We start from the raw sequence: 27,493 nt of genomic DNA on the forward strand, positions 1-27,493 counted from the left end.
CATCAGGCATTGCTGTGGTGGCCATGTTTGTCACAGTAGTGTGAGGGGAGGTGGAAGGTTGGTAGAGGTGCGAACACAGACCAGCTCCTCATGGAAGAAGTGACTGACAAAGTGAAGTATGACATGGCTGAGCTTGGCTTGCGCCTTTGGATGCATAGAAACGGCAGTTGGCCTTTCCTGGGCCTTTTTTCTGCCTTGCTTTTAGACTCCTGTGCAAGCATGACAGAGGTGATCTGTTGCCTGGGCCCACAGTCAAGGCAGCAGGAAGGCAGACAGTTCATGAGGCTTGATTCAGATACCTAACACTGTCCTGGGTGTTTTAAAAAAACGAATGGCCCTTCAGTGTATACCTTGTTTTCTGGGAGATATGAATTACATAATAATGTTACAGGGTTTTCTTCCTGCCCCAAAGGATCATTATACTGTATTTGCACTTTGTTCATTTCCATCTTTATTTGAGAAAGAAAATTCTTAAAGGCTTAAAAATTTTTTTTTAATTGAAAGATACTGCTTTATAATATTGTATCGGTTTCTGCCATACATCAGCATGAATCAGCCACAAGTATACATATGTCCCCTCCCCTTTGAACCTCCCTCCCACCTCCCACCCCACTTAAGGCTCTTAATAGTGTTGATGTCGAGAATCCTAGAGCTGGAGGGCCCCTCAAGTCATTTGGTATGACCTTCAGCTGAGGGCAAGCATTTCTTCTGTTGTCTTTCAATTCAATGTCACTGGATTAGGTTGGAAACATTTGTTGTGTGCTTGGGAGGTGAGAAGTACATTCCGTTCAGACCCTGGAACATTGACAGAGCAGGAATGGCCTATCTCTAGCCAGTGAGGGCCGCCCTCTTAGCTCTTGGACTCTCAGTCACCTGCCAGTCCCAGTCTGGCTGCCTGCCACCTACAGTCATGGGAGTTGCCTAGAAGGGGCTCTTGAAGGAGTGGGTAGGGCACATCCTCACTAATGTAGTCTGCTCATTTCCTCTCTCATTTTCCACTTCTGCCCCTCCTGTATATCTGATGAAATACTTAAACCAAGACCAAGTTGTGCTCTCATTTTTTCCCCTTTATTTGCTCTGTTGAAGAAATTTGCAAAGGCTCAGTCCTTATTGCAAAACCCCTGTGTGCTTTTTACTATGATGCCCTTTGACTGATGCAGTTTTAAGTAAAAATGGTGAACTGTATTGAAAATTCCAGTTAAGTTCCTGTGTTTGCCCTTGAGTGTCATAAGAATGACATGTTTGAGTAAATCGTCACTGAGCCTCAGAGGAGAAAGCCCTGTAGAACTGATGAACTTGGGGTTAATGATGCTAAAAGCTTTTGGCTCCTTTCCCACCTTTAAAGGTATGTGGCTGCTGTTGGGCACAGCATGGGTAGCCAGACCTGCATAGTTTTAGTGTTAGAAATGAAGAAGGTATATGTCTCCACGTAAGATTGGTGAAGAACCTTTGTGAGTTTTAATTTGCAAATCAGAGAAGACCTTGGAGTTGAGGTGTGAAGCTTTTGTTTCAAGTACTCCTCCTGGATCATCCTTCTGTTGCTGAGTAGAAAACGTTTGATCTGTTAGTGTGAATAATTGTGCCAGAGCTGCGTGGAAAACAGTTGGCTCATCAGTGAGGAGCCACTTCTTTTTTTTCCTTTTAAATTATGGTGAAATACACATAAATTTACCATCTAAATTTATTATTACTATTATTTTGGCCTTGCCTTGTGGCATGTGGGGACTTAATTCCCTGACCAGGAGTTGAATCTGTGCCCCTGCGGTATAAGTACAGATTCTCAATCACCAGACCACCAGGAAAGTTGTACCATCTAAATATTTTTAAGTGTTGAGTAGTATAAAGTATATTTACATTGTTGCGAAGTCAATCTCCAGAACTTTTTTGTTTTGTAAAACTGAATCTCACGACTTCCCTAGTGGTTCAGTGGCTAAGACTCTGCGCTCCCAAAGCAAGGGGTCTGGGTTCAATCCCTGGCCAGGGAACTAGATCCCACATGCCACAGCTAAGCACGCATGAAATAGCTAGAGAGCCCGCACACCACAGTGAAGACCCAGCATGTCCTAAAGAAATAAATATAAATGTCAAAAGAGCAACAATAACTGAATCTCCATACCCATTAAACAGTATTTCCCAATCTCCTTTCTCCCAGACCCTGGCAACCATCATTGTGCTTTCTGTCTCTGATTACTCTCGATTCCTAGTATAAGTGGAATCATACAGTATTTGTCTGTCTCTGACCAGCTTTTTGCATTCAGCAGAATGTCCTCACAGTGCGTCCATATTATGGCATGTCAGGATTTCCTTCTTTTTAAAGGTTAAATGATACACCGCTGTGCTTATATACTGCATTTTGTTTATCCATGCATCCTTCTCACTTGGGGGTTGCTGTTCTCCAAGGCTATTTAGTGTCTTTCCTTTTTCCTTGGAAATGAAAAAGGCAAAGGTGAATCAGATGGGAAGCCCTGATCATCTTGTGAGTGCTGTTTTTGGCTCTTATTTTTAACATCGTCTACCTTATACAGATGAGTTACACCATTGTGGGTACTGTCTGCTTCCCTGGCTTTGTGGCTTCACTCGTCTGGAAGAGAATAGTGGCGCTGTTGCAGGAGTGGGTGTTGATATGCACAGGCTTAGCAGGGACGCTCCCTGGGTGGGAGGTGGTCAGTCTTCCCTTGATCCAGTCCCATGGGCTTCCATTAAGAGAGTATATTTCAGAGCATGAATGTCCTTTCCTTTCTTTTTTGGTTGTGCTGGGCCCTCTTTGCTGCACATGGGCTTCCTCTCATTGCAGTGAGCAGAGACTACTCTTTGTTGCAGTGCATGGGCCTCTGATTGCAGTGGCTTCTCTCGTTGCAGAGAGCACAGGCTCTAGGCACACGAGCTTCGCAGTTGTAGCACGCAGGCTCAGTAACTGCGGCTCGAGGGTTTTAGTTGCTCAGTGGCATGTGGAATCTTCCAGGACCAGGGATCGAACCTGTGTCCCCTGCATTGCCAGGCAGATTCCTATGCAGTGTACCACCAAGGAAGTCCATGGATGTCCTTTTCTGAATCCCAGTTGTGTTGCTTCCATTTTGGGGTGTAAGATGGATGTTTCGCATGTTAAAGAAATTCTCTGTATGGCTGGTGTCCAGCTGAGTTTTTGTCTTGGAGTCGACACTAAGAATGGTAAATGACTCTTGGTAAAAATAAATTTAACTTCATTGCCGTGTTCATTTGCTTGCTTAGTAAATCTTTCAGAGAAAGGTGATATCTGATTTCGTTGCAGTTTCACTCAGCAGAATATTGTTAAATATTCATAATAAAACAGTTTTAATTGTGGAGCTGGAAGCACTTTGAAAATGTAAATCGGAGTTTTTCTTTTTCCTTCTCCCTCCAATTTTGGAAGAAATACAAGTTCCTCACAAACTGTTCAGAAGTCACAGCTAAAGACAATCATCTAGGTCTGCTCTATATTATAGCCATGACAGAATTTTGGAGTTTTCTACTTGTTCCCATAAATACTTTTCTTGTTTCTGAAAAGTAGATGAGAATCGTGTAAAACAAACATTTCTGGGGAGAAGAGCACTGAGCTCTGTGCTGTTTTCCTTTTTCAGATCCTGAGAGTCAGACCTTGAAGGAACATTTAATTGATGAATTGGACTATGTTTTGGTCCCAGCAGAGGCCTGGAATAAGTTACTAAACTGGTATGGCTGCGTAGAAGGCCAGCAGCCCATTGTCAGAAAAGTGAGTACCCGCATTGTCCCACACGCCGTTCAGTGTCTATGAGTGCTCCCTGGCACTGATTGCTTTTGCTTTCCTGGGGTACAGATGTTCCTAAGCTGTTGAATGGAGGCCTCCAAATATCACAGCTGCCCAGTGGCTTGGGATATGTCCAGCAGTACAGTGAGATTGTGTTCTGGAAGCTTCTGTGAGGGAAGGTTAACTTGGGGGCATATGGACACACAGTAATGTGCTGCTTCTTGTTTAACTTTTTCTGATAACTGCTCTTCCCCTTGTAGTTAGGAATCTCTGATCACATTGTTGAGTACCTTGGAAAACAGGTGTTAATAGCCGAGAGAAGAACAATCTCTAAGGGAAGGCAGGCCCTGGGAGAGAAACCCAGCTTGTCGACCCCTCTGGTGGCCAGAACTCACAAGAATACCACCACCCTGACTCCCACAGTTGTTTGCTTGTCCCATCGTGGGGGACATCTCCTCTGGTGGAGGAGTAGGCACTGGGTACGTTTCTCATTCTGCATGGTGTGCAGTTTCCCTTCTTAGCAGAGCAGGGAAGGGCTGCAGTGCTGAGGTCAAGCTTCTATTCTAAGCGTCACTTTTCAGGGCCGGAGTACCTTCTTTCTCCAACCTGAATCCTGGGACTCCGAGAGGGGTTAGGAATCAAATGGTGAGGGGCAGGCCAGTTTTCAAAGGTGTCCCCTAATGCCTCCAGTCCTGCTATGTGGTGAGCATGCTGCCAAAGGATTTAACTGTTCTCCAGGCCTCTTGGTTCCACAGACCCTGCAAGGGGAAGCATCACGATCTCCACTTAGAGATGAACAGTGACTTTGCTATTATGCCCTCTTGTTGCTAGCTCTGGTTCCATCACGATACTCTTGGTTGGTCCTAATGAGTGGAAATAAGATTTTTTTTTTCCTCTGAGAGTTATGTTTTATTTGGTGGAAATTTTTAGAACTTCAAGCCCACAGGAGACAGTATTTCAAGTGACCCTGAGAGACTTGCTTTGAGGAGGCGAGGCTAGGGGAGTCAGGTTATGGAGAAGTTTTGCAACAAAGGGCAGGTAGTCTGAACATCGAAAGATTATTGTTAAGTAAAGGAAAACCACATAATCTCAAGTGAAGGAATTAGTGCTTTTCTGTATGGGAATATGCAAGAATCTGGGCTCACTGAAAATATTTCTTCTTATGCACCTCATCTATCTGGGGCCTGTGGAAATAAGATTTTTAAACTCCTGAGACACATGCCGGTGACTTTAAAGCTCACACTCATTGTCGTATAGACTCTGCCTTTTGTCACTGATGAGGCATGTTGCTTCCCAGACTGTCCCGGTGTGGGACCAGCACTCCTTCACCTGCACTCTCGTTCGCAGGTGGTAGAACATGGCCTGTTTGTCAAGCACTGCAAGGTAGAGGTGTATTTGCTGGAACTGAAGCTTTGTGAGAACAGTGACCCCACCAACGTGCTGAGCTGCCATTTCAGCAAGGCAGACACCATCGGTGAGTCCCCTGGCTGTCATTCTAGGAAGCTAGAGAGAGTGCAGGGCATAGTGGCTAACGAGTGGGGAGGTGGGGCACCCTCTTTAGACTTGTTACCCCGATAGTCTCAGATTGTGGTTACCTGTCCCGACCTGGGCGCCTGCTTTCCAGAGCTGTTGTGGACAGCTAAGCCTGGCAGTCATATTGTACGAAGCACTGCGCATGTTCTCTGCTTACTTAACATATGGTAATAAAGGTGAAGGAATCTCAGTGAGAAAATGGCTGACCTAGTATTTGAAACCAAATCTGTCTTAGTTCCAGAGGTTTGTTTTCTAACTATGCCTTGTTGCTTTTGTGTTGTAAACGGGGACTCACATCATCAGAGAATGAGAAGCCTAGGGGCAGTCTTTGGGTATTTGAGTATAAAAGGACGCCCCATGCAAGATGTTTGGCCTTAGGAGTCACCAGGGGGCTGAGGTCAATCAGAGCTTTTGATCCTGAGCATCCCATGACTGTCTGAAAAGGACGGAAGATGAGCCTCAGCTTGCTGTGGCTGTTGTCCTTGCACCGGGAGAAAGCCCAGAGTGATGTGTCTGCCTGTCCCCAGCAACCATCGAGAAGGAGATGAGGAAGCTCTTCAACATCCCTGCAGAGCGTGAGACACGGCTGTGGAACAAATACATGAGCAACACCTATGAGCAGCTGAGCAAGCTGGACAACACTGTGCAGGACGCCGGGCTGTACCAGGGTCAGGTAGGAGGCCCAGGCCGTGCCCCCGCAGACAGCTGCTGCAGGATTGTGGACTGATACCTTTTTGATTCTGAGCATGTCAGCAAGTGAGACACTTTGCACATTCCTAATATGGTTTCCTCTTTCACTCAGGTGCTAGTAATTGAGCCCCAAAATGAAGATGGCACATGGCCAAGGCAGACCCAGCAATCAAAGTAAGTGAACTTGTTCTCTCTTGTGGCCGGGCACACGGGTATGAGGAGACGCCAAAGAAAAAGATTCTTTAAACCAGATGGAAAACATTTGCTTTTGTATCCAAAGTCTGTAATCCTGGCTTTTGGTAAGCAGCATGCTGGGCAGCCATCCCAGGGAAAGCTGTCAGACGTGTCAACCAGGCAGTGAGCCTCTGCTTTTGAGGTGGAGATGGGGAAGAGGAGGGGCTTGGATCTGGGGATGCTGCCCTGCCAAGATGTGGCTTTGTTTCTGTCAAGGGCGTTTATTTTTTCCACCTATAGGCAGGGGCTTTGATGGAGGAAGAGAGGGCTCAGACACAGGGTCTTACCTACTTAAAGGTAATGGTTCCATTCCATCCCACTCTTTACCCCGGGGAGTGTTTCTGATTGTTGCCCTTGTCACTTCCTGGGGGAATTACTCTAGTACTAAACTGGGACTCCAGGCACCCCTGTCTTCAGGAGAGGTTCATGTGTGGTGTGGAGTTACTGCATGTTCTGAGAAGGGGACAGAAAGGAGTGGTGGATTTTTCATACACTATAAGATAGGGGAATTGTGTCTGTGTTCCAGTAGTTATTGGGAGAATGTTGGTCTTTGCTGTCTTCCTCAGTCAGATCTTGGACAGTGTTTTGTGGTAATGGGCTCATAGCTCTTCTGTGAAATTCACAAAAGCTACGAGCTCTCTCTTGAGAAACACAGGAGGATGGAGCATTTTGCCAACAATCTCAAGGGTTTTATAGACCCCCCCTAAAGCTTAGCCATGGACTTCAGTGTAAGAAACTCTGATCCCTAATTCCTGAAAAGATGATGGAATAGCTGTGTTATGCAGAATAGTGGTTGTGTTCCTCCCCACCCCCTAACAAAGTCCATATCCTAATCCCTAGAACCTATGAATGTGTTAGGTTCCTGGCAGGAGGGACTTGGCAGATGTGATTAAGGATCTTGAGATGGGAGATGATCCTGGATTATCTGGGTAGGCCCAGCGTAATCACAAGGTCCTTATAAACAGAAGAGGGAGACAGAAGAGTCAGATATGAAGGTGGAAGCAGAGTCAGAGCAATGAAACGTGAGACAGTTGACTGGCCGTGAGCCAGGGAAGCTGGGCAGCCTCAGAAAGTCCCTAGAGCCTTCACCAGGGAACATAGCTCTGCCCACACCTGGAGTTAGCTTGGTGACAATCATTTTGACCTTCGGATCTCCAAAACCATAAGATAATAAACTTGTGTTGTTTAAGCTACTAAGTTTGTGGTGATTTGTGACAGCAGCCTAAAAAACAGGTAACAGTAGCCCAGCAGCCTTCTCACTCCCTTCTTGGAACTGGAAATGCCACAGAACTAAGAGAAAATACCATAAAAACTGAGACAGCCTCCTTAGGAGACAGAAGGTGCTTGGATTCTAGTCTCTGAGGTAGGGCTGACAGCTTGGAGTGAAAGAGCCCAAGTGTACGGGCCAAGGCAGACTGTTGGCAGTTGTGCCTTTTTCTCTTCCTCCTGTTGCTTCTCCTTACTCCTTCCAGAGCTTCAGACCTAGGAGGTTCCAGTGAAGGGAAACCACTTTTGGAAAAGAGCACTGCCTCACTGAGACACCCCAAACGTTAGAGTCTCCTGGTAGAGGGTATCCAGTGCTGGATGAGCTCAGAGCAGAATTCCTAAGGCACGGCTCACCTTACTACTCCCCCAGTAGTGCCAGACACTGTTCTAGGTGCCGGGGATACAGCAATAAACAGAAGGAAATTTCTGTCCTCAAGGAGCAGAAAATAAGAAGACACATGTCTGTAGATTCACAAGTACTCTGGGAAAAAATCAAGGAAGAAAAATGAGCCAGTGCTGAGGCTTTGGGCATAAACGGGATGATAGTGAGGCCCCACTGAGGTGCCATTTGAACAGGGTCATGAAGGAGGCGAGGGAATCAGCAGGGCGTGCAGTGCTTCGTGAGCAGGACAGTTTTGTGAGGCGGAGGTGACGGCAGCTGTGGAAGACCTGGGGCCGAAGGCCTGGTTGAAGAGCAGCCGGAGTTAGTTGTGGCTAGGCTCAGAGGAGTGGCAGGACTGAAGTGAGCCGTGTGGGACTCTGGATTTCGTCTCTGCCTCTGGGAGCTCCTTGGAGGGGGCTGGTGAGTGAGAATGGGTGGATCTCACCTGGCGAAAGCCTCAGGGAGCCACAGTGAGAAGCTGACAAGCAGAGGGAAAACGGAAGGAAAGTGGTAGATTGACAGGCGGTGCTGGTTGGAGCGAATTCACAGCCCCAGCTGCTTAGGACACAACACAGTGAAAATACTCACGATAACGAGGAAATGGGCATATGAAACAGAAACAAGGAGAGAAATTACGTGGGAACAAAGAATTCAGGGCGGGGCTGAGTTGCAGAAGGAATGTAGCTGGAGACTGAAGGTGGAAGTCAGAAGCTGAGACTGAAGAATCGTGGGGGATCAGGAGGCAGAAGAAAATAGGAAAGTGCTGGCACTGCATGTAAATCAATTAAGCGTGAATTTAAAAAAAAGCATACTGCGCAGGCTGCAACTGGAACTGCCCGTGTCCCGATAGTAGGAATTTCAGGAGCAGAGAGGAGGTGACGGGCAAGGGAAAGAAAACGTTAGAAGGAGCGACCGTGAGTTTTTCAGTAATCACAAAGGAGGAAGCATCTTCAATGTAAAGAGTGCTAAACACAACAGATAAAGCCCACACCAAGACAGGTTCGATTGAAATTTAACAACAGAGATGTAGCGAAAATGTCAAATCTGTTTGAAAGAGAAAGTCATGAGTGAGAAGCAGGTTAATAGCAAACTTCCCAGTGGCATCTGTAGACCTAAGGAATACTTTCTCAGCATCAAAGTTGTCGTCGTCCAGTCGCTCAGTCATGTCCGAGTCTGTGACCCCAGGGACTGCAGCAGGCCAGGCTTCCCTGTCCTTCACCATCTCCTGGAGCTTGCTCAAACTCATGTTTAAGTAGGATAACTTTAAAAACTAGAATTTACAAGCTACTACACTGTTACCTAAATGTGAGGATAAAGTTTTTCCCCGGCTAAAGATGACCTTAGAAGGTTTTCCACACAGAGGTCCTCTTGAAAACCTCTTGGGAGAAGTGGTGGTAGGGAGCAGGCAGTAAAATCCAGCACACAGCTCTCCTAGCATACAGCTAGTAAAGCGTTCTCTTGACTGGGAAGCAAGGACTTCGGGAGAAACAAAGATTGCTAAACAAGACACAGCACCACAAACTGTAGAGGAGGAAATAGAGTTGCATGACTTCTAAATTAAAAACTGTTCATCGTGGAGTAAAAAGGCAAGCCACAGAGTGAGACAGGTATTTGCAGTGCGCATGTCTGACAGACTCTTCATACCTAGAATTTCAGAGAAACCCCTTTAGGTCAGTAAGAAAAAGTCAGACACCCCTTTTAGAAAAAGGGACAAGAAAACCTGTAACAGTGACTTGAAGAAAGAAGTTATTCCTGTGACTAGTGAGCATGCGGAGAGGCGTTCAGCCTTGGCAAGCATCCAGAAATGGCGAATTCAAGCCATAATGCGGTGCCTCTGCACATCCCCAGCATGGCTAAATGAAAATGATGGGTAGTAGCCAGTGTGGTTGAGGTGTTGGACCCTGCTGGTGGGGCATATAAAGTGGTATAGCTAGTTTAGCAGATTTTGCGATAAGCACTAAATGAAGAATTGTATGCATCTTCTACAGCCCATCGAGCCCCTCCTAGGCTTACAACCAACAGAAATACATCTCATGTTCACTTAAAGATACGTTCAAAGAGGCTCAAGACACAGCTTGTCATAGTCACAGACTGGAGCTAACCCAAATAGCCACCCAGAATAGAATAAATCGTGGTGTGTGCATACGACAGAGTTCTCTCCAGCCAGGACAGCCTTGAGGCTCATCAGTGATGCTGAATGAGAGAGGCCAGACCCAAAACACGGCCTACTGTATGAGTCCCTGATAGAAAGCTTAAGAACAGGCACAACTGATCTGTGTGTCTCAAGGTCACCATGGAGGTTGGCTTTGGAAAGAATTGTGCCTGCAGGGAGTCTGAGGAGGACACATGGGAGGTAGTGCTGTCCTGCTTCTTGGCCTGGGGGATAGTGCAGTAGTGATTATATGGGTGCATGGCTTCCCTGGTGGCTCAGACAGTAAAGAATCTGCCTGCAGTGCAGGAGACCCGGGTTCAGTCCCTGGGTCAGGAAGATCCCCTGGAGGAGAGCATGGCTACCCACTCCAGTGTGCTTGCCTGGAGAATTCCATGGACAGAGGAGCCTGGCAGGCTATACAGTCCATGGCGTTGCAAAGAATTGGACATGACTTGAGTAGTTAACATTTTTGCCATCACTTGATAAGAAAGTCTTTTGAGTTTTTGAGGGTTTTTTTGGCCATACTGATGGCTTGTGGGATTTTCATTCCCCAACCAGGAATCAGACCAGGCCTCAGCAGTGAAAGCACCAAGTCCTCATCACTGGACCACCAGGGTGAAGACTTCGCTTTTGTACTCTCATGAATATTTCTGTATGTAATACTTCAATAAAAAGTTTAGTAATAGTTAAGAAGAAAAGTTTAAGAAAGCAGCCTGCATCAGTAACAGTCCAGAAGTAAATACTGAGTAATCTTGACATGGAAGACAGGTGAGGAGAGGAGGCAGTAAAGAGAGATGAAAATGTCCTGAACTACTTCTCTTGCAGGGAAATGTAGTAGGTAAGTTGAAGTAATTGATGGGGAAAGAGAAAAATGGTTAACAGATCCTAATAAGTTAATGGAATAACTACCAGAAGTACAAAAGTAGGATTTATATCTTTTATTTAACATGTTGTATTGATTAGGAAAGGTTTGCTAGCAGTGAAGAAAGACTTGAAAATTAGTCTGTTAAGTAGGGTAGACACATCTTTCCACAAAGAACTTCTAAGGAGGACAGTGCAGTACTGCTGCTGTTAGAAACCCGGCTGCTCTGTCATGTGACTGCTTTGTGTGGGTTCAGCTTCCAAGGTGGACACTTCAGTGTCCAGGGTGACTGCTTTACTTGAATCAATCATATGTTCATTCAGGTAGCTGAGAAGGAATCAGGAGAAAGGGCATGCCCCTTCCTTGTAAGGAAATTTCCCAGAAATCACCTAGAAGATGGCCCTTTATATCTCTGGCAAATTCTGTGACCACACCTGGCTTCAAAGGAGGCTGGGAAATGCCTTTCAGCAGTTGCAAGGGTCTAGCTAAAACTCTGGATTTGGAAACTAAAGAAGAATGGAACAATAGTTATTGGGAGGTGAAAAAAAAAATTTTTATTCTACTAGTACTTCTAGCCACCCAGTATGTGAAGGTTTTCCTTCATGCTAATCAATTCTCTGAAACCAGCTGGGTGTCCTGCAGTTTAACTCGGTTCTGCAACTGTTCATCTGGAGATAGCATCAGACCCCACAGGTTCAGGTTTCCGTCCCACAGGGTTGCCTCCCCTACAGATGCCACCCCCAAAGCCAGGGTGTTAACCTGTGCTTCTGATGACCCACTGGCTGTAAACAAGTTCCCACAACCCTCTTCTTGGGCTTGATGCTTTGCTATAACAGTTTACAGAACTCAGTTAGCTTGCTATTTGACCACTTTATTATGGAAAGGTATAACTCTGGAACAGTGAAATGGTAGAGATGGATAGCCAAGGTACAGGAGAAAAGGGAGGTGCTTGCGTGCCTTCTCCAGGCAGTCACCCTTTTAGCGCCTCCGTGTATTCACCAACCTGGAGGCTCAGCAAAAGTCATACTTCAGGGGTTTTTGTGGACGCTTCAGTAAGCAGGCAGAATTGGCCATTGGAGACAGAACTCAATCTCCAGCCCCTCTCCCCTCTCCAGAGGTGGGTGTGTGTGGGGGTAAGGGCAAAAGATCCAACCTTCTCATCACAAGGTGGATTCCCCTGGCCAGCAGCAAGCCGCCCCCCACCCCCACCAATCCTTTGGAACTTTCCAAAAGTCATGCGTAAATTGAGATGTGGTTGAAAGATCTGTGTTGGGAGGAACAACAGACACTTTTTACTTTTATCACTTTGGTGCATTTTCAGGAACCAAAGATAGAAGACCAAAATATAACCAAAGGTGTTCCCATTACTCTTACTACTTAAGACATTGCAACAGTTTTAGAAGCTGTGTACCAAGAGCCTTGCACCAAACCAAAGCATGTATTTCTTGTTATAAATCACAGAGCCATAGGATGCACCTAGGAAACTGTCATACCTAAAAGGGAAATTGAGATGGAAGGCAGGAAAGAGGGGGAAAAACAACTGAAAAGTATGGTAATTAAAAAACATAAGAGACTGAATTAAGTCCAGCTAGAACAGTAATTAGAATGCCTATAGATGCGTTCAACTTATTCAAAAGACAAACTTAAATCGGATTTTTTTTTTTAAACCAGCCATGTTCCGTAACATGTTTGTCAAAGAAGATGTAGGATGAAATTGAGGGAATGTGAAAAGTACGTCAAGTGAATGTATCATCCAGGGAATGTCAGTGATTGGCTTAATCCTTTGTTTTTTAAAAGAAAACCCACTCATGAAATCAATTTTCCATGTATCCTGGCAAGAGGAAAGCATATTGAAATGTTTCCATTCAGCCTTTTTTTCACCAGTGAGAGCCACCTGGTTAATTGTGAGCATCTGCAATTATTTTTTTTCCCTTTTCTGTGGATTATTCCAACCTCTCTGTTAGTTCTGCCAAGGTTTTCTGTAGATCTGGTCACAGTTTTTTTTCTTAATTTCTTTAATTTCTTAATTTTTTTCTCTTACTTCTAACTGTACTTGCCTGCTATCTATCTATAAGGCCTAGTTAGCTCTGTGTTCATCATCTCCTTTAAAGGCTGCTTGCCCATAGCTAGAAGAGGCCAGTGTTCCTGAAACGGAGATTTGAGTTGCACTCAGGTGAGGGTTAACAGTGATGGGGAAGATCACAGCCTAGCGTGTTGTGAAGGCAGTGAGGATTGTGGCTACTAGTTGGTTGCTGTCTTAAGGATAATGCCAGATGCTGGGCTCTGAGGTCAGAGGGTGGACTTAAAGAGTGGACTCCTCCGCAGTGTAGCATTCAGTCTGGAGGGCGTCTGAGAGGCAGGCAGAGTGCAGTGGAGCAAGGAGGGCCGCCTGAGTGTTAGAGAGCCATTAGTCAGTGCTTGTTGCCGTTGTGATGGTAACGACCTTGCATGCCTGGGACCAGGAGATGCCTCAGGAGAAAGGTGCCAGGAGACCAGAGGCTTGGCCAGAATATCTTTTGGGACCAGAGGGCCCGTTATTTGGAGACGTAGCCTCTGTTTTCAGAATGTTGTTCGTGGCATGAGACTCGGTCACAGTTGATAGTGAGGTCTTGCCCCATGTCAGTTCCTTCCTACCATTGCCTGCTTCCCAGCTCGCAGCGCCCTTGGGTATGCTCTCAAGTTGCCTGACAAGTGACAAGCGCCCAAGCGTTTCCCAGGTACAGGTCAAGTCATTCTGTACAGAGGTCTTACTTTTTGATTTGTCTGTCAAAAGTAGAGTTTAAAAAACAACAAAAAGCTCTTTGTATTATGTAGGTTTTCAGGCATATAAAATGCATTCTTAGATGGTCATCATTAGGTTTCTTTTCCTTTTTTTTTTTTTAAATTTATTTACCTATGGCTGTGTTGGATCTCAGCTGGGTCATCGTTCATTGCCATGTGTGACCACAAGGCATGTGGGATTTTAGTTCCTTGATCAGGTATTGAACCCACATCCCCTAAATTGGAAGGCAGATTCTTAACCACCAGACCACCAGGGAAGTCCCTGGATTTCTTTTTGACTGAGTTTACTCTGAAAACTACTGGCACTATCTTCTGAAACATTTTATATGAATGTCAAATAAAATGTTTCTCATTTTCTTACATTTCAACCAGAAGGGTTGTCTGTTTAAGAAGTTGACAGATCTTAAATACGTGTAAACGGCCTTATGGATTTTTGCCCTCTCAAGTTCAGAGAATGAAATAAGTTACCAGTGAATGATGACTGAAAAAGAGAGTGTTAAGCCATGTGCCTTGAGGTTTGTATGTCAGAAATTGAATTTCACTGTCTTGTAGTATCTGCAGACCTGAGGTAACAGTCTGCTGTATCAGCCCAGCCTTGTGTAGCGACTTGTCTGCATAGGAGGTTGGGCATTCTGGCAGCACCCGGGACAGGCCTTAGATGTTTGTTGAAGTCCCCTGTGTGCCACAAGAGTGTGTCCCTTGGCTCTGCCAAGCCTCACTTAAGGAGCTGCCATAGTTGTTGGACTTCTCTGCAGCATGAAGATGAGGCTCAGTGAAGCAAATGCTCTTCAGGATTAGAGAAGGTACATTTCTGTGGGTGGTTGAGAGCCTGGGGAGCCCTCTTTCCCTCTCCCTTGCTGTGACTTCAGAGTGTGAAGCAGAACTCAGTTTCTGACACCCACTGAGGCCCCTAAATAGTCCCTGACATCTCCCTACAGTGTGGGTACAGGCTCGCTCATCTTTATTGCCACACCCTACTTTCTTCTCACAGGGAGCCCTGGTTGACATCGGATCCCATGAGGCTGGGCACTCTGCAGGGACAACACTTAATTATTTTCTCTATTCTAAAAATAACTCCCAATCTGGAAGGAAAATCACCATTGTATGTATTTGAAACATGGAAACATTGCAACATTGCGGATAACTCATTTCCTTCTACCTGTCTTAAGTGGATTTTGGTAGAAAACTTGATAAAATTGTTGTCAATTTAAGATTTGGGGCAATTAGCACTTGAGTTAATTAGTCCAAAATTAGGAATGAATCTTAAAATAAGACACTGAAAAATACTGAAACAAAAGTTTGAAACAGGAAACATTTTCACTTTGGTAAATTTCAGGAAACAAAAGCAGTTGCCTGGAATAGCATAGTGATACTAAGTTGCCATTTTCATGTTCTGGTATACTTAGAGCCATCTGTTTAATTCGGGTCTAGTGTTTTGAGATAATTCATCTCATCACCATTTTTCTTTTTCTTTCACTGGTAAGTCTTAAAATTCAGGGAAGCTGATGATTTATCAATCAAACCAGGATGCCCTGAAGGTCAGCCTTGTGGTTGGGTTATCTCACTGGAAGATTCAGTGTAGGACCATGTGGATGAATGAGACAGGAAGACCAATTAATTTCTTTACTCTCATGCCAATAAAAATTTAAGTTGAAGTAGCGTGAAAACGGGCTGTTTGCAATTAATTTTAAATAACTGAATATGGAGAACATGTGTTTCTTGAGAAGACACCTTCTTCTCAAGCAAGCCTTAAAGAGGGCTTGCTTCTGTGCACAAAGTCAGTAGCATTGTTTGTCTTCTCTCTCCCAGATCAAGCACTGCGCCTAGCAGAAATTTTACTACCTCTCCAAAATCATCAGCAAGTCCCTATTCCTCAGTATCTGCCTCTCCCATTGCAAATGGTGATAGCACTAACACCTCGGGGATGCACAGCTCCAGTGTCAGCAGGGGGTAAGAGCAGGTTCTTTCATTTTGCTTCCTTTCCCGCCGAGTCCTCTCCTGGGCCCTCCCTGACAGCTCCTCTGCTGCTGCCCTGAGCACATGCAGGACTCGGGTTCCCCATGAGAGCCCGCTGCACGTGGCTTCTCCTTCCATTTCATCCCCCCAGTAAAGAGTGCCTCCCAGTACGTTGCTTGTCTTCCTACCAGCTGGTGTTTTCCCATCACTGCATTTGTCTGTGAAGGGATAGGCTGGCCTTTTGGCAGAATGGCTATCGGGGTGACTGTCAGCTGCGGCGGGGGTGGGGCATGGACTGCCTGCTTCTCCTCTGTGTGGCTGGGATCCTTCTTCCAGGTGTGTCAGAGCACCTGCCATAGAGCGCAGATAGAGTGGTAGAGGAAGGTGAGGTGAGAGAGTGCACGCACACTCAGGCACTGCCAAGAGCAAGCGTAGCCGGGTGGGTGGTGGCAGGTGCAGGCTTCCATCCTGGTAACCACAGTGCTCTTCCCCAAAGTCACCTGGCAGTTAGCCCTCTGGAAGGATATAGAATTAGCATTTGCCAAAGCCTTTGCGACCCCGTGGACTGTAGCCCACTAAGCGCCTCTGTCCATGGGATTTCCAAAGCAAGAGTACTGGAGTGGATTGCCATTTCTTTCTCCATAACAAAGCTAGAGAGCAGAGGATTCAAACAGCCTCTCTTCTTTTCCCCTTAAGGATGTGCTTACCACCTATTACCGTGTCAGGTCAAGGCGGGGTTGAGGGAGCTGGAGGGCTGGGGAGGGGAGTAAAGAGAATTTGTATCATGGGGTCATTATCAAGTGAGAATTCTAGAGGCCCAGGTGAAGCCCCAAGACGCATCTTGAGGGCATGTGAGCAGCACTCACTTGATTGCTGGTGTGGGTTGTGTTTTCCAGTGGATCTGGCTTCTCTGCTTCGTATAATTGTCAGGAGTCCCCATTGACTCACGTCCAACCTGGGCTCTGCGGACTTGGAAACCTGGGGAACACCTGCTTCATGAACTCTGCTTTGCAGGTAGGGGGGAGAGCTGCCATCTCAGTTAACATCGTGTCTCCACGGTACTTGAGGCTGGGGTGGGAGTGGCCTCTGCTGTGTCGGGAGGATCCTCTCCAGGGTCCCTAACAACCCGTGGTTAGTGCTTCAGGAATCTCTGCCAGTGCATAGCCACTGGGTGGTACAGAATGGCCTCATCAGTGTTCCTGGCTTCAAAATGTCTTCTCAGTTTGGTTTGGTTTTATAATGAAAACATTTTGAGTTTTGTTGACCCTTAGAGAATGATCTCAAAAAGTACTGGAATACATGCCTGGTTGGTCTCTAATGGGATGAGATCTCAGAGCAGCTGGTACCGTGCCACTGTATTCTTGCCTGAGGCTGACCATCTTCACCAGTGAGCTGTCTCACTCAGCTCTTGCCTATTGAAACTTTATTTATTCATCCACCAAATATTTATTGGGCGCATACTGTGTAATGGGATTGTTGAGATCATGGGCTGGAGTTAAAGTCCAGCTACAAAGTTAAGAGGGCACAGTCCCTAATAACTGCCTTCATTTCTGACACCATTGCAAGTTTGGGGGTCCCTACAGATGACCCTCAGTTTGTTAGTTTGCTCAAACTCATAGACTTCACTTGAAAGTAATTCTCCTTACAGTTACAGTGTATTATGGGAAAAGGATACAGGTTACTATCTCACAACTATAGAGGCAAGTACTGTAGATAAAATTTTAGCAGATCAAAATCAGTGAGGTCCAAGTAAAAGTAACACATAACAAGCGGGGGTGGGGGGGGGTTGTGCTAGGAAAACCAGACTGTTTTAAACAGCTGAAAAATTAAGCATGTCTGTAAATACACTGACAGAGTGAAGGAATAAACTGTGATCAGGCACTTGGGATCAGCGGCCTCTGCCCTCAGCTTGTGTTGGAATCGGTTCTTAGGCGGTGAGCTTATCTCAAGACAGTGTTCCTGGAAGGTTCACCACTATGTGGCCACCAGCCCTGGCCTTTGAGAGACTGTGCCTTCCTGTTGTGAGCCCTCCCGAGAATCTGAAGGGAGTGACCTTCATTTTGTTGGAGTGACCTTCACTGTTCATTTAGAACTGGGTTTTTCCTGTGTGTCTGTGTGCTTTCCAGAAGGCGTGTGAGCTGTGATCATTTCTCTTTCAGTGCTTAAGCAACACAGCACCGTTGACCGACTACTTTCTCAAAGATGAATACGAAGCCGAAATCAACAGGGACAACCCCCTGGGAATGAAAGGGGAAATCGCAGAGGCCTACGCAGAGCTCATTAAGCAGATGTGGTCCGGCAGGGATGCTCACGTGGCACCTCGCATGTTCAAAGTAGGTTGATATGTGTCTTTCCTTTTTCCTATTTTGGGGAGAGTGAGTTAACGTTGTAATGAAGTATTCCCTTACTTGCACTTTGGCATTAAGATGGGCTCTGAGACTGCACGGTCAGATCCTTCTTTCTGTTCAGTCGTTCAGCACATACTTAACTTGAGTGACTTAACCCTCACCTCTGGGATGAGGGTTCTTCAGATATCATTTGTATTGTAAGCTGCTTGCTCAGAATGCCATATTCTACAGTGGAAAAAGTGAAAGTCGCTCAGTCATGTCTAACTAACTCTTTGGGACTCCATTGACTATACAGTCCACGGAATTCTCCAGGCCACAATACTGGAGTGGGTAACTGTTCCCTTCTCCAGGGGATCTTCCCACCCCAGGGATTGAACCCAGGTCTCCCACATTGCAGGCAGATTATTTACTAGCTGAGCCACTTTAAATGGCTGGTAGCCTAAGCCAGACCATACAAATTCAACCTAATATCCAGTATTATCTGAGAGCTTCTTCCAGCTTCTCTGAGACTGGAACTTACACCAACTGTGGTTTCCATTGAGCCCCTTAAGCCTGGGAAGGTGGTGTGAGGGGCAGTTCTCACTTGGATCTGTCAGTTAGGAAGATGAGGAGGTGGGTGAACTGCAGTGGGCGCTGGACACGGTTCTTCCTTCCTTTGCTCTGAATGTTCCTGCCGAGGGAGAAGTGGCTTGCCTCCATGTGGTGAAATCTGGGAGTCCTATTTGGTTCAAGGAGATTTAATGAAGCATCTGATTCACAGAGGGAAAAAAATAGCACCTAAGCTCAAGGAGAACATTAAAACCTTACATTATTAAAGTTAAAAACAAATTCTTTCCATTTTCTTGGTCACATTAATCACTGGGCAATGCATGTAAATGACTATTCCCAGAGTTTCTGTTTCCGTAGGTCTGGGCTGGGGCCTGAGAACATGCATTTCTGTCACGCACTCAGGTATTGCTAATGCCACTGGTTGGGCACTGCATTCTGAGGATCAGTGACGTAAAACAGTACAGGGCAGACATTTATGGCCAGGAGGGCTCGCTCTCTCTTTTTTTTAAATTAAACTTTTTATTTTGTATTGAAGTATAGCCGATTAACAATTTTGTGATAGTTTCAGGTGGACAGCAAAGGGACTCAGCCACACCTATACACACATCCATTGTGCCCCAAGCTCCCCTCCCATCCAGGCTGCCACATAACATGGAACATGGTACATGTGCTATCCAGTACATCCTTGTTTTCCATTATAAATATAGCAGTGTGTACATGCCCATCCCAAACTCTCTATCCCTTAGGAGGGCTCTTATGTATAGGAGGATTCCTCTGGCTGATGCAGGTACTATTTGTGAAGTTCTTAGGAAGACTCAATCAAAGGAGGAGGTTGGAGAGGGATTCATGTCTGCACTTAGGAGATATAGTTAGGGAGTCAGTGTTCACTCTGCTTGTAGGGTGGTGGCTCAGGTTCCCAGTCTGTAGTCATCCTGAATTTCAGATCTTAGCTCTCTTTTCTCCAGTGAGAACTACCTGCCTTTAGGCCCTTGCAAAGTTAATGGGACTGCTGGACCAAGGGTCTTCCTTCTGGTCCTAGGTGACTGCAAAATTATTTCTGATGACAGTTTCTCATCTGACTTCCCTGGTTCTTTATAACTGAAAACCTTCTAATGTGCTTGCTTTTATTGTAGACTCAGGTGGGACGTTTTGCCCCTCAGTTTTCTGGCTACCAACAACAAGACTCTCAGGAGCTTTTAGCCTTTCTTCTAGATGGATTACATGAAGATCTGAACCGTGTGAAGAAAAAACCCTACCTAGAGCTGAAGGATGCCAATGGGCGGCCAGATGCGGTATGATACTGGAGACTTTTGGACAGAAGTATTCCACAGAAGCCACCTCCAGGGGCCTTCTTCTGGTTTCAGAGTATTGGTGGTGGGGCCTTGGTTTTCTTTCACTGTTGTTGGTGACGTGGACATGTAGTCTTGTAGAGAAATGTGTTGCAGATTGCAGAAGGTCTAACTCTGGTTCCCTCTGATGCTGCTTTTTGGTATACCAGACCATCTGAGCCACCAGGGAATCCCCTGTCAAGTGCCTGTAGTGTGGGTATTTGGGATTACTCCTCTCATTAAAATACAACTATGATTGTTAAAATATTTTGTGATTAATATTATTTAGGGCACTTTTTTTTTTTTAACCTTGATTTTCAGATCTCTAAAGAGGGAATTTAGTATTTAAGTTATCCTATCACATTGGGATGATCAATATGAATGCTTTAAATTTTTATTTAATTAATTTATTTGTTTAATTTGTAGCTTGTGGAATCTTAGTTCCCCAACCAGGGCTCAAGGCTATAGCCCTCCTGCAATGGAAGTGTGGAGTCTTAACCACTGGGCCGCCAGGGAGGTCCCCTCAATGTGAATACTTTAAAGTAGAATTCACATCTTAAAGGCAAAACCATGAGCTAGCTCATGAAGCAGCTTTTTTTTTAAAATTCAAGTGGTGTTTTTCTAATGTGAACCATTTAAAAAAAATTCTTATTGAACTTGTTGCTTCTGGTTTTGGTTTTTCTTTTTTTTTGTCCAAGGCACATGTGGCGTCTTAGCTCCCTGACCAGGGGTTGAACCCACACTCACCTGCTTTGGAAAGCCAAGTCCGAACTCCAGGACCACCAGGGAAGTCCCTGAAGGGCCTCTGAATTATTGGGAGCTTAGGAGACAGTCCCCCACTGTCAGCCCATGTGTCCACAGTGCTGTCTGTGTCCCATAGGCCCTACGTTCGCACTTTGTTACATGTGGGACTGGGCTGGCGTGTGCAATGAGTCTGGTGTGCTAAGAGCAGTCCTGTACCCAGTACTTGGCTACACAGACTGGCTCACAGTCCATCTCAGATTTTGCTGTGAATCATTCCCGATGCAGAAGTTAAGAACTGGGAGATGTTGAGAATGTTTTATTTATCCACTTTCCTTTCTTCCAGGTGGTGGCAAAGGAAGCCTGGGAGAATCATAGGTTGAGGAATGATTCTGTGATCGTGGACACGTTCCATGGCCTCTTCAAATCTACATTGGTTTGCCCAGAATGTGCTAAGGTTTCTGTGACTTTTGACCCATTTTGCTATCTAACTCTCCCACTGCCCTTGAAGAAAGACCGAGTTATGGAGATCTTCCTAGTTCCTGCCGACCCTCGCTGCAGGCCTACCCAGGTAAGAGGGTTGGCACCCTCACATATCTGTTGTTGTATCCCTTGTTGTGAGAGGCCCGCAGACCCAGAGTGGGGCTGCTTCCATCTGTTAAGGACAGGCGCTCCATCAGCTACCTCTGAAGCCCCTTGGTGCTTTCCTTGAGCGTGTGCCTGTGTCTGCCATCAGACCTCTGTGTAGTCTCATGGCATTCCAGCACATCATGGGGACTTCCGGGTGGTGATCCAGTGGTTAAGAGTCTGCCTTCCAGTGTGTGGTTCCCAGGTTCAGTCCCTGGTTGGGGAACTGTGATCTCAGATACCACAGAGCCACGAAGCTCATGCACCACAACTAGAGAGTCTGTGTGCTACAACTAAGGCCCAGGACAGCCAAATGAATGAAGGTTTTTTTTAAATGTGTGTGGTGGAGGTCCTCTGGGCTCTGCCGTCATCTTTTCCCCCATGCTTCATTCGTCTGTCTAAAGGAACCTGGCTGATCTGCTACAAGATACTTAAATCTGAACGTTAGGGAACTAGAAACAGTACTTTCCTTGGTCATGTTCACCCCTGAATCAACTGGGAGAGCCTGGCCAGAGCAAAAGGCTAGATGGAAAGGTGTTCAGCCCAGCTGACGACTCACTGCATGCCGCTTCTAGTTTTATTTTCTTCTGTCTCTAAAGAAGGATGACAAGGATTGGTTGGCAATTTGTAGAATTTTAACGTTTTTTGAAAGGAAGCAGTGAACATCTCCAAAAAGGTAAGAAAAAAAACGAAGGCATGTGTAGCAGAGAAAGAGATGGCCTAGCTTCTATGTGGTGCTGCCTGAATAGAGAGACAGACATTGAGGCCAAAGACTTGCCCGTTTGCTCTGCTGGCAGCTCATCTGGCCCTGACCTCACCACGGGCACCTCCGCCCTCCATGGTGCCTGCTCCTCCCACCTCATCTCCCCGCCCCTCTCCAGAGCATTCTCGTCACCCCTCCACTCTCTCCTCTGCAGTACCGCGTGGTTGTGCCACTGATGGGGGCTGTGTCCGACCTGTGCGAGGCTCTCTCCAAACTGTCTGGCATTGCTGCAGAAAACGTAAGGCGGGGTGTTTTGTGGCTCTCTGCCTATTGGGGACATTTCAGTCCTTTGGAGTTAGTTTTTAAACTTTTAGTCAGTTTTTGGGGGTGGTTCTTATGGGCCAGCACATGTGATTGTATCTGGATGCCTCTGACATCCTGGTCCCCATTCACTGTGCTCAGTGTGGCTGAGACTGTCCCTTCTGGCCCTTGAAACAGTCTTTCCATCATGGAGGACACCTAGCTGTGGGTCAGAGGGCCAGGAGTGGGACTCTGCTGTCACCTCCCCTCCCCTTCTTACCTGACCTTGACCTCATCTATAATGTGAGAAGCTTCACGTTCTTTCCTGTCCCAAAGGAAATCTTTATTTTAAAACAGTTGCTCATGCTGGCCCTTCTGCTGAGCCTGGCCCCACATGGAGGTGGGGGAAATGAAGATCTCTCCATGCATGAGGACCCCTCATTCTGGAGACCCCCCAACCCCTCCCCTGTCCCAGTCCTGGCCAATGCCCTTCTCCCCACTCCCCTTGCACCTCCTGCTGGTGTCAAGTTGTAGGTCTTGGTGGTTGGGGTTTGGTCTTTTCCACTCTGTGTGAGGATGGCTTGGGGACCTCCAGCCCCAGGGAACACCCCAGAGCACTCTGGATGACGACTGGCCTCTGGTCCACACCCGCTTCCCACCACTGGAGGGCAGATCGCGTCTGGATCCTTGCTGCTCTCCATTAGACCTTGACCCCTGAGCTCTGGGCCTGGCCATGTTGTAATCTCTCTGGAAGCAGCACCCCTGCAGCACATTTTTTTTTTTCATCTGCACCTGAGTATTAAGTATGCTATTCCTATTGATTCTTAGATGGTGGTCACAGATGTGTATAATCACCGGTTCCACAAGATTTTCCAAATGGATGAAGGTTTAAACCACATCATGCCTCGGGATGACATTTTTGTGTGAGTACTCAGGGGTTTCTGCTGTGGGATCAGCGGAAACATTCCAGAGGCTTTGCCTAGTTGGTGAAGATCTGGCAGCTGGTGGATTTGCCTTGAACTCTGGGCACATGAGATGGACATTCAGGGAATTGTGGACAGCCACCAGTGCTAAGTGCCTACGGGCACTTCAGAGCTAGGCATTCCAGATACCTCTTCTCGGCGTGGGCAAGGCTCTTGTCAGCAGTTGCTCCTTGTTAAGAAGGCCTGTTCAGTGGTCCTGCAGAAGAGCCTGCTGTCAGAAATGCTTTTCTCAAGAAGAATCACAGCTTTGTGAGGGGTCATGGAAAGATAGGAGAAGGGACACAGTACAGGAAGGGGGTTTTTCTTTCTCCAAGCCGTAGGCAGTGGGTCCTCACGCTGGTGCCATCTCAGAATAACAGGGAAAGTCGATTTAAGTCAGAGAAGGCAATGGCACCCCACTCCAGTACTCTTGGCTGGAAAATCGCATGATAGAGGAGCCTGGAAGGCTGCAGTCCATGGGGTCGCCGAGGGTCGGACACGACTGAGCGACTTCACTTTCAGTTTTCACTTTCATTCATTGGAGAAGGAAATGGCAACCCACTCCGGTGTTCTTGCCTGGAGAATCCCAGGGACAGGGGAGCCTGGTGGGCTGCCGTCTATGGGGTCACACAGAGTCGGACTGTGCACTCCAACTGCAGCCCATCGCCTCAGCCCCTCCCAAGTCCTCTTGCCTCAAGGCTGCTCAGTGTGACTGTGTGTGTGTGTGTCCCTCTTCCAGGTGGAGCGTAAGCTTGCCCGCGCCCCCCAGCAGCCACTTGTCAGAGCAGTTTGTGTGTGGACCACACCCACTCCATATTCCTCAGTCCCTCTCACTCAGAAATTTGTCACTGCTGAGAGAGGTTTTCAGGGTTTGGTTTTGGTTTTGGTTTTTGGCTGCGGAATGCATTCCACAAGGGAGGCATTTCCTTCCCTTGTTTTGGGGGCCTGTAATTCCTGGTCTCTCTAAAAGGAAGCGTTCTTTTTTTTTTTTTTTTTAGTTTTTATTTTTTAAATTTTACAATCTTTAATTCTTACATGCATTCCCAAACATGAACCCCTCCCACCTCCCCTCCCCATAACATCTTTCTGGGTCATCCCCATGCACCAGCCCCAAGCATGCTGCATCCTGCGTCAGACATAGACTGGCGATTCAATTCACATGATAGTATACATGTTAGAATGTCATTCTCCCAAATCATCCCACCCTCTCCCTCTCCCTCTGAGTCCAAAAGTCCGTTATACACATCTGTGTCTCTTTCCCTGTCTTGCATACAGGGTCGTCATTGCCATCTTCCTAAATTCCATATATATGTGTTAGTATACTGTATTGGTGTTTTTCTGGCTTACTTCACTCTGTATAATCGGCTCCAGTTTTATCCATCTCATCAGAACTGATTCCAATGAATTCTTTTTAACGGCTGAGTAATACTCCATTGTGTATATGTACCACAGCTTTCTTATCCATTCATCTGCTGATGGACATCTAGGTTGTTTCCATGTCCTGGCTATTATAAACAGTGCTGCGATGAACATTGGGGTACATGTCTCTTTCAATTCTGGTTTCTCGGTGTGTATGCCCAGAAGTGGGATTGCTGGGTCATAAGGTAGTTCTATTTGCAATTTTTAAGGAATCTCACACTGTTTTCCATAGTGGCTGTACTAGTTTGCATTCCCACCAACAGTGTAGGAGGTTCCCTTTTCTCCACACCCTCGCCAGCATTTATTGCTTGCAGATTTTTGGATCGCAGCCATTCTGACTGGTGTGAAGTGGTACCTCATTGTGGTTTTGATTTGCATTTCTCTAATAATGAGTGATGTTGAGCATCTTTTCATAAAAGGAAGCGTTCTTGACCACACCTAAGGATCTCAATTCCATTCACACAGGAGCACAGGCTGCTGCCTACTGCCAGCCACCTTCCTTTACTTCACAGATGGAGGGTGCCAGCGCTTGCACTGGGCCACAGAGCTGGGACTGTCCACTTCTGACCGCAAGTCCTCAGCACAGTCTCCCTCAACTCCGGGGACTAGTGTTCAACCATAGCTAAACTGAGAAGAACTGGGGCATCACCTTGTGGAAATACTGGCAAACCCCACAGAGGACTTTTCCAAGGGCTTGAGGGCCAGTCATTAGGAAAGCAAATTGTTATGATAAGTTGATAATGGTCTTACGAAAACACAGTTGGAGCACTTAATGCTTCATGAGCATGTGAGGTGCTGTGAGACTGAGTTCCTTAGTTACTACCTCCACACTCTACAATAGGTGATAAATCCCATTGTCCCTGAATAAACAGACTTAGAGGTTTAGGCTCTTGGCCTAGTCCCAGCAGCCAGCGAGTGGCAAGATGGACTGGGTCCCGAGCCAGACTCCCAGTTCAAGGCTTCGTTCTTGACCTTTATGCTGGACCCCAGGGTTCTTACCTTAGAGCACATCTTAGCCGTTTTTGTAAATTTTTCTTTGAACTCCTGCGCATATTGCAGTCAGGACTGTTTGTCAGGCATCTGGGGAGGGGTGTGTGTGTGTGTGTGTGTTTAGTTTTTCAGGATTGAATCAGTAAGTTTGTGTCTCCCCCTATAGGAAGAGGGAAAGACTACAGTCGGTTGCCAGCAATTTTGGTAACATCTTGGTAACATCTGTTCCAGGATAAAACATCTATAAATCTCCCATGTATTCGCTTAAGTAAGACACATTTTTCACAATCATTGGTTTGTCTTTAGCAGTTTCGTTGGTTATCTTGATTTTTGAAAAAATGAAATCTGAGTCTTTTACTTGAGTGTTTTTGAACAAAGATGGCAAACAGATTTATAAATTTGCTTTCTCATTTGAAATGAGTCTTTGGCTTTACATTCTAGGTATGCGTTCTTGTACAGTATTTGGTTTGATCAAAGGGCAGGGCGCTAAGAATGTCTTTTCTATAAGTTGAGCTCCTTGGTGGGTGACAGAAGGTGAACTTCGTGGCTGGGCCCCCATGTGCCTTTGTGTCTGAAGTGATGGTCTAGATGCCAGCTGCAGTCTGTGAGTCCCAGTTGAAGGAGCACAGACTTTCATGGTTGCGGGAAGGAGGATCACGTTAGCCCCAGGGCCTCGGTGGTATAGGTTCACATTGTGTTGACAGACAGTGACCCTCTTGAAATTCCTGACCCAGCCTCTAACATCCTCTTGGAAATGCCTTATTCACCTTCTATACTGAAGAACGCTCTGTTCTAGTAGCCCTAGTCCTGGCCGCCGTGAGGCTGAAGCACAGATCTCCGTCGCTCACCAGGGCATGCCATTAAAGGTGCTCTCTTGTGTGATTGACATAGGTACGAAGTCCGCAGCACCTCCCCGGACGGCTCCGAGTGTGTCACGCTTCCCGTGTACTTCAGGGAGAGGAAATCTAGGCCGTCGAGCACTTCTACCGGGGCAGTGCTATACGGGCAGCCACTGCTGGTTTCTGTCCCCAAGCACAAGCTCACCCTCGAGTCTTTGTACCAGGCGGTTTGTGAGCGCATCAGGTTGGTGGGGGGAATGCTGTTTGCTGGTTATCTAACATCAGAGAGGTCCAGGAGTCGCAGCGACTGCCCCCTGCAGGGTGCCAGTGTGGCCCCGCTGTGCTCCCTCTCTCAGAAGTACCATCGTGCTGACCCTTGGGAGGGCTGGGGCGGGAGCTGCTGGGACAGGCCATGGGCACACCTGAAGCACCATGACGTTGAGCTCCCCAGCCTCCTCTAGTCCCTGGAGTCATGTCTTCACACTTCTCAGTCACCTGCTTGAGGAAGTCTGGTGCTTTGATGGTATTTTATATTTGAGTACAGTTTCTGAAGTACTCTACTATCATTCTGAAGCTGATCGTTAACATTACTGGGAAATATTTTTTTAATATGAGGGTGCCATGCAACAGTCATCAAAGATTAGGAACAGACTTTCTGAGAGTCTTCAGTGACCTGATAGTTAAGACATCTTATCTCTTGGGTTCCTCTCAATTTCTTGAAGTGTTAAGCCATCCCATGATTTTTAAGGCCCTTTTATTTACATAAATTGTTTTGTGAATAGTTGAATATACAATATATAGGAATATATAATTCCCAAATATATAGGAACAACTTCTAGCTGAGGAGAGGAGAAAAATAGTAAACAGTTCAACTAACGATTTCTTTCTCCTTTCAAGCCGCTATATAAAACAGCCTTTGCCTGATGAGTCAGGCAGCTCGCCCTTGGAGCTGGGGGCCTGCAATGGCTCCAGGAGCGGCTGTGCAGGTGAGCGCTTGCCTCGGTGTGGGGCTGTGGCTGGCCAAACCCCTCCTGGCCTCCCTCTTCTGAAGATGTGCACTTGGAGAGGGAGGCTCTGGGCAGGCGGGGG

General features: G+C 46.5%; 1 protein-coding gene across 3 annotated transcripts in view; it reads left to right on the plus strand.

Moving 5' to 3' along the window:
* USP4 (ubiquitin specific peptidase 4) overlaps positions 1 to 27,493 on the plus strand; it is a 40,197-nt gene that overhangs the window by 2,591 nt on the left and 10,113 nt on the right. For 2 of the 3 annotated variants that reach the window (XM_004018463.6, XM_042236234.2), the window contains exons 3-15: positions 3,597 to 3,727; positions 5,090 to 5,216; positions 5,803 to 5,948; positions 6,078 to 6,139; positions 15,452 to 15,592; positions 16,495 to 16,612; positions 17,758 to 17,931; positions 19,629 to 19,787; positions 20,911 to 21,135; positions 22,109 to 22,192; positions 23,023 to 23,117; positions 26,457 to 26,648; positions 27,302 to 27,390. In XM_004018463.6, the coding sequence (XP_004018512.3) occupies positions 3,597 to 3,727; positions 5,090 to 5,216; positions 5,803 to 5,948; positions 6,078 to 6,139; positions 15,452 to 15,592; positions 16,495 to 16,612; positions 17,758 to 17,931; positions 19,629 to 19,787; positions 20,911 to 21,135; positions 22,109 to 22,192; positions 23,023 to 23,117; positions 26,457 to 26,648; positions 27,302 to 27,390 (1,743 nt within the window). The remainder of the gene's footprint in view (positions 1 to 3,596; positions 3,728 to 5,089; positions 5,217 to 5,802; positions 5,949 to 6,077; positions 6,140 to 15,451; positions 15,593 to 16,494; positions 16,613 to 17,757; positions 17,932 to 19,628; positions 19,788 to 20,910; positions 21,136 to 22,108; positions 22,193 to 23,022; positions 23,118 to 26,456; positions 26,649 to 27,301; positions 27,391 to 27,493) is intronic. The other variant, XM_004018464.6, reaches the window with a different exon arrangement.

Source organism: Ovis aries, chromosome 19 (assembly GCF_016772045.2).
Source record: "Ovis aries strain OAR_USU_Benz2616 breed Rambouillet chromosome 19, ARS-UI_Ramb_v3.0, whole genome shotgun sequence".
Taxonomy (NCBI): Eukaryota; Metazoa; Chordata; class Mammalia; order Artiodactyla; family Bovidae; genus Ovis; species Ovis aries.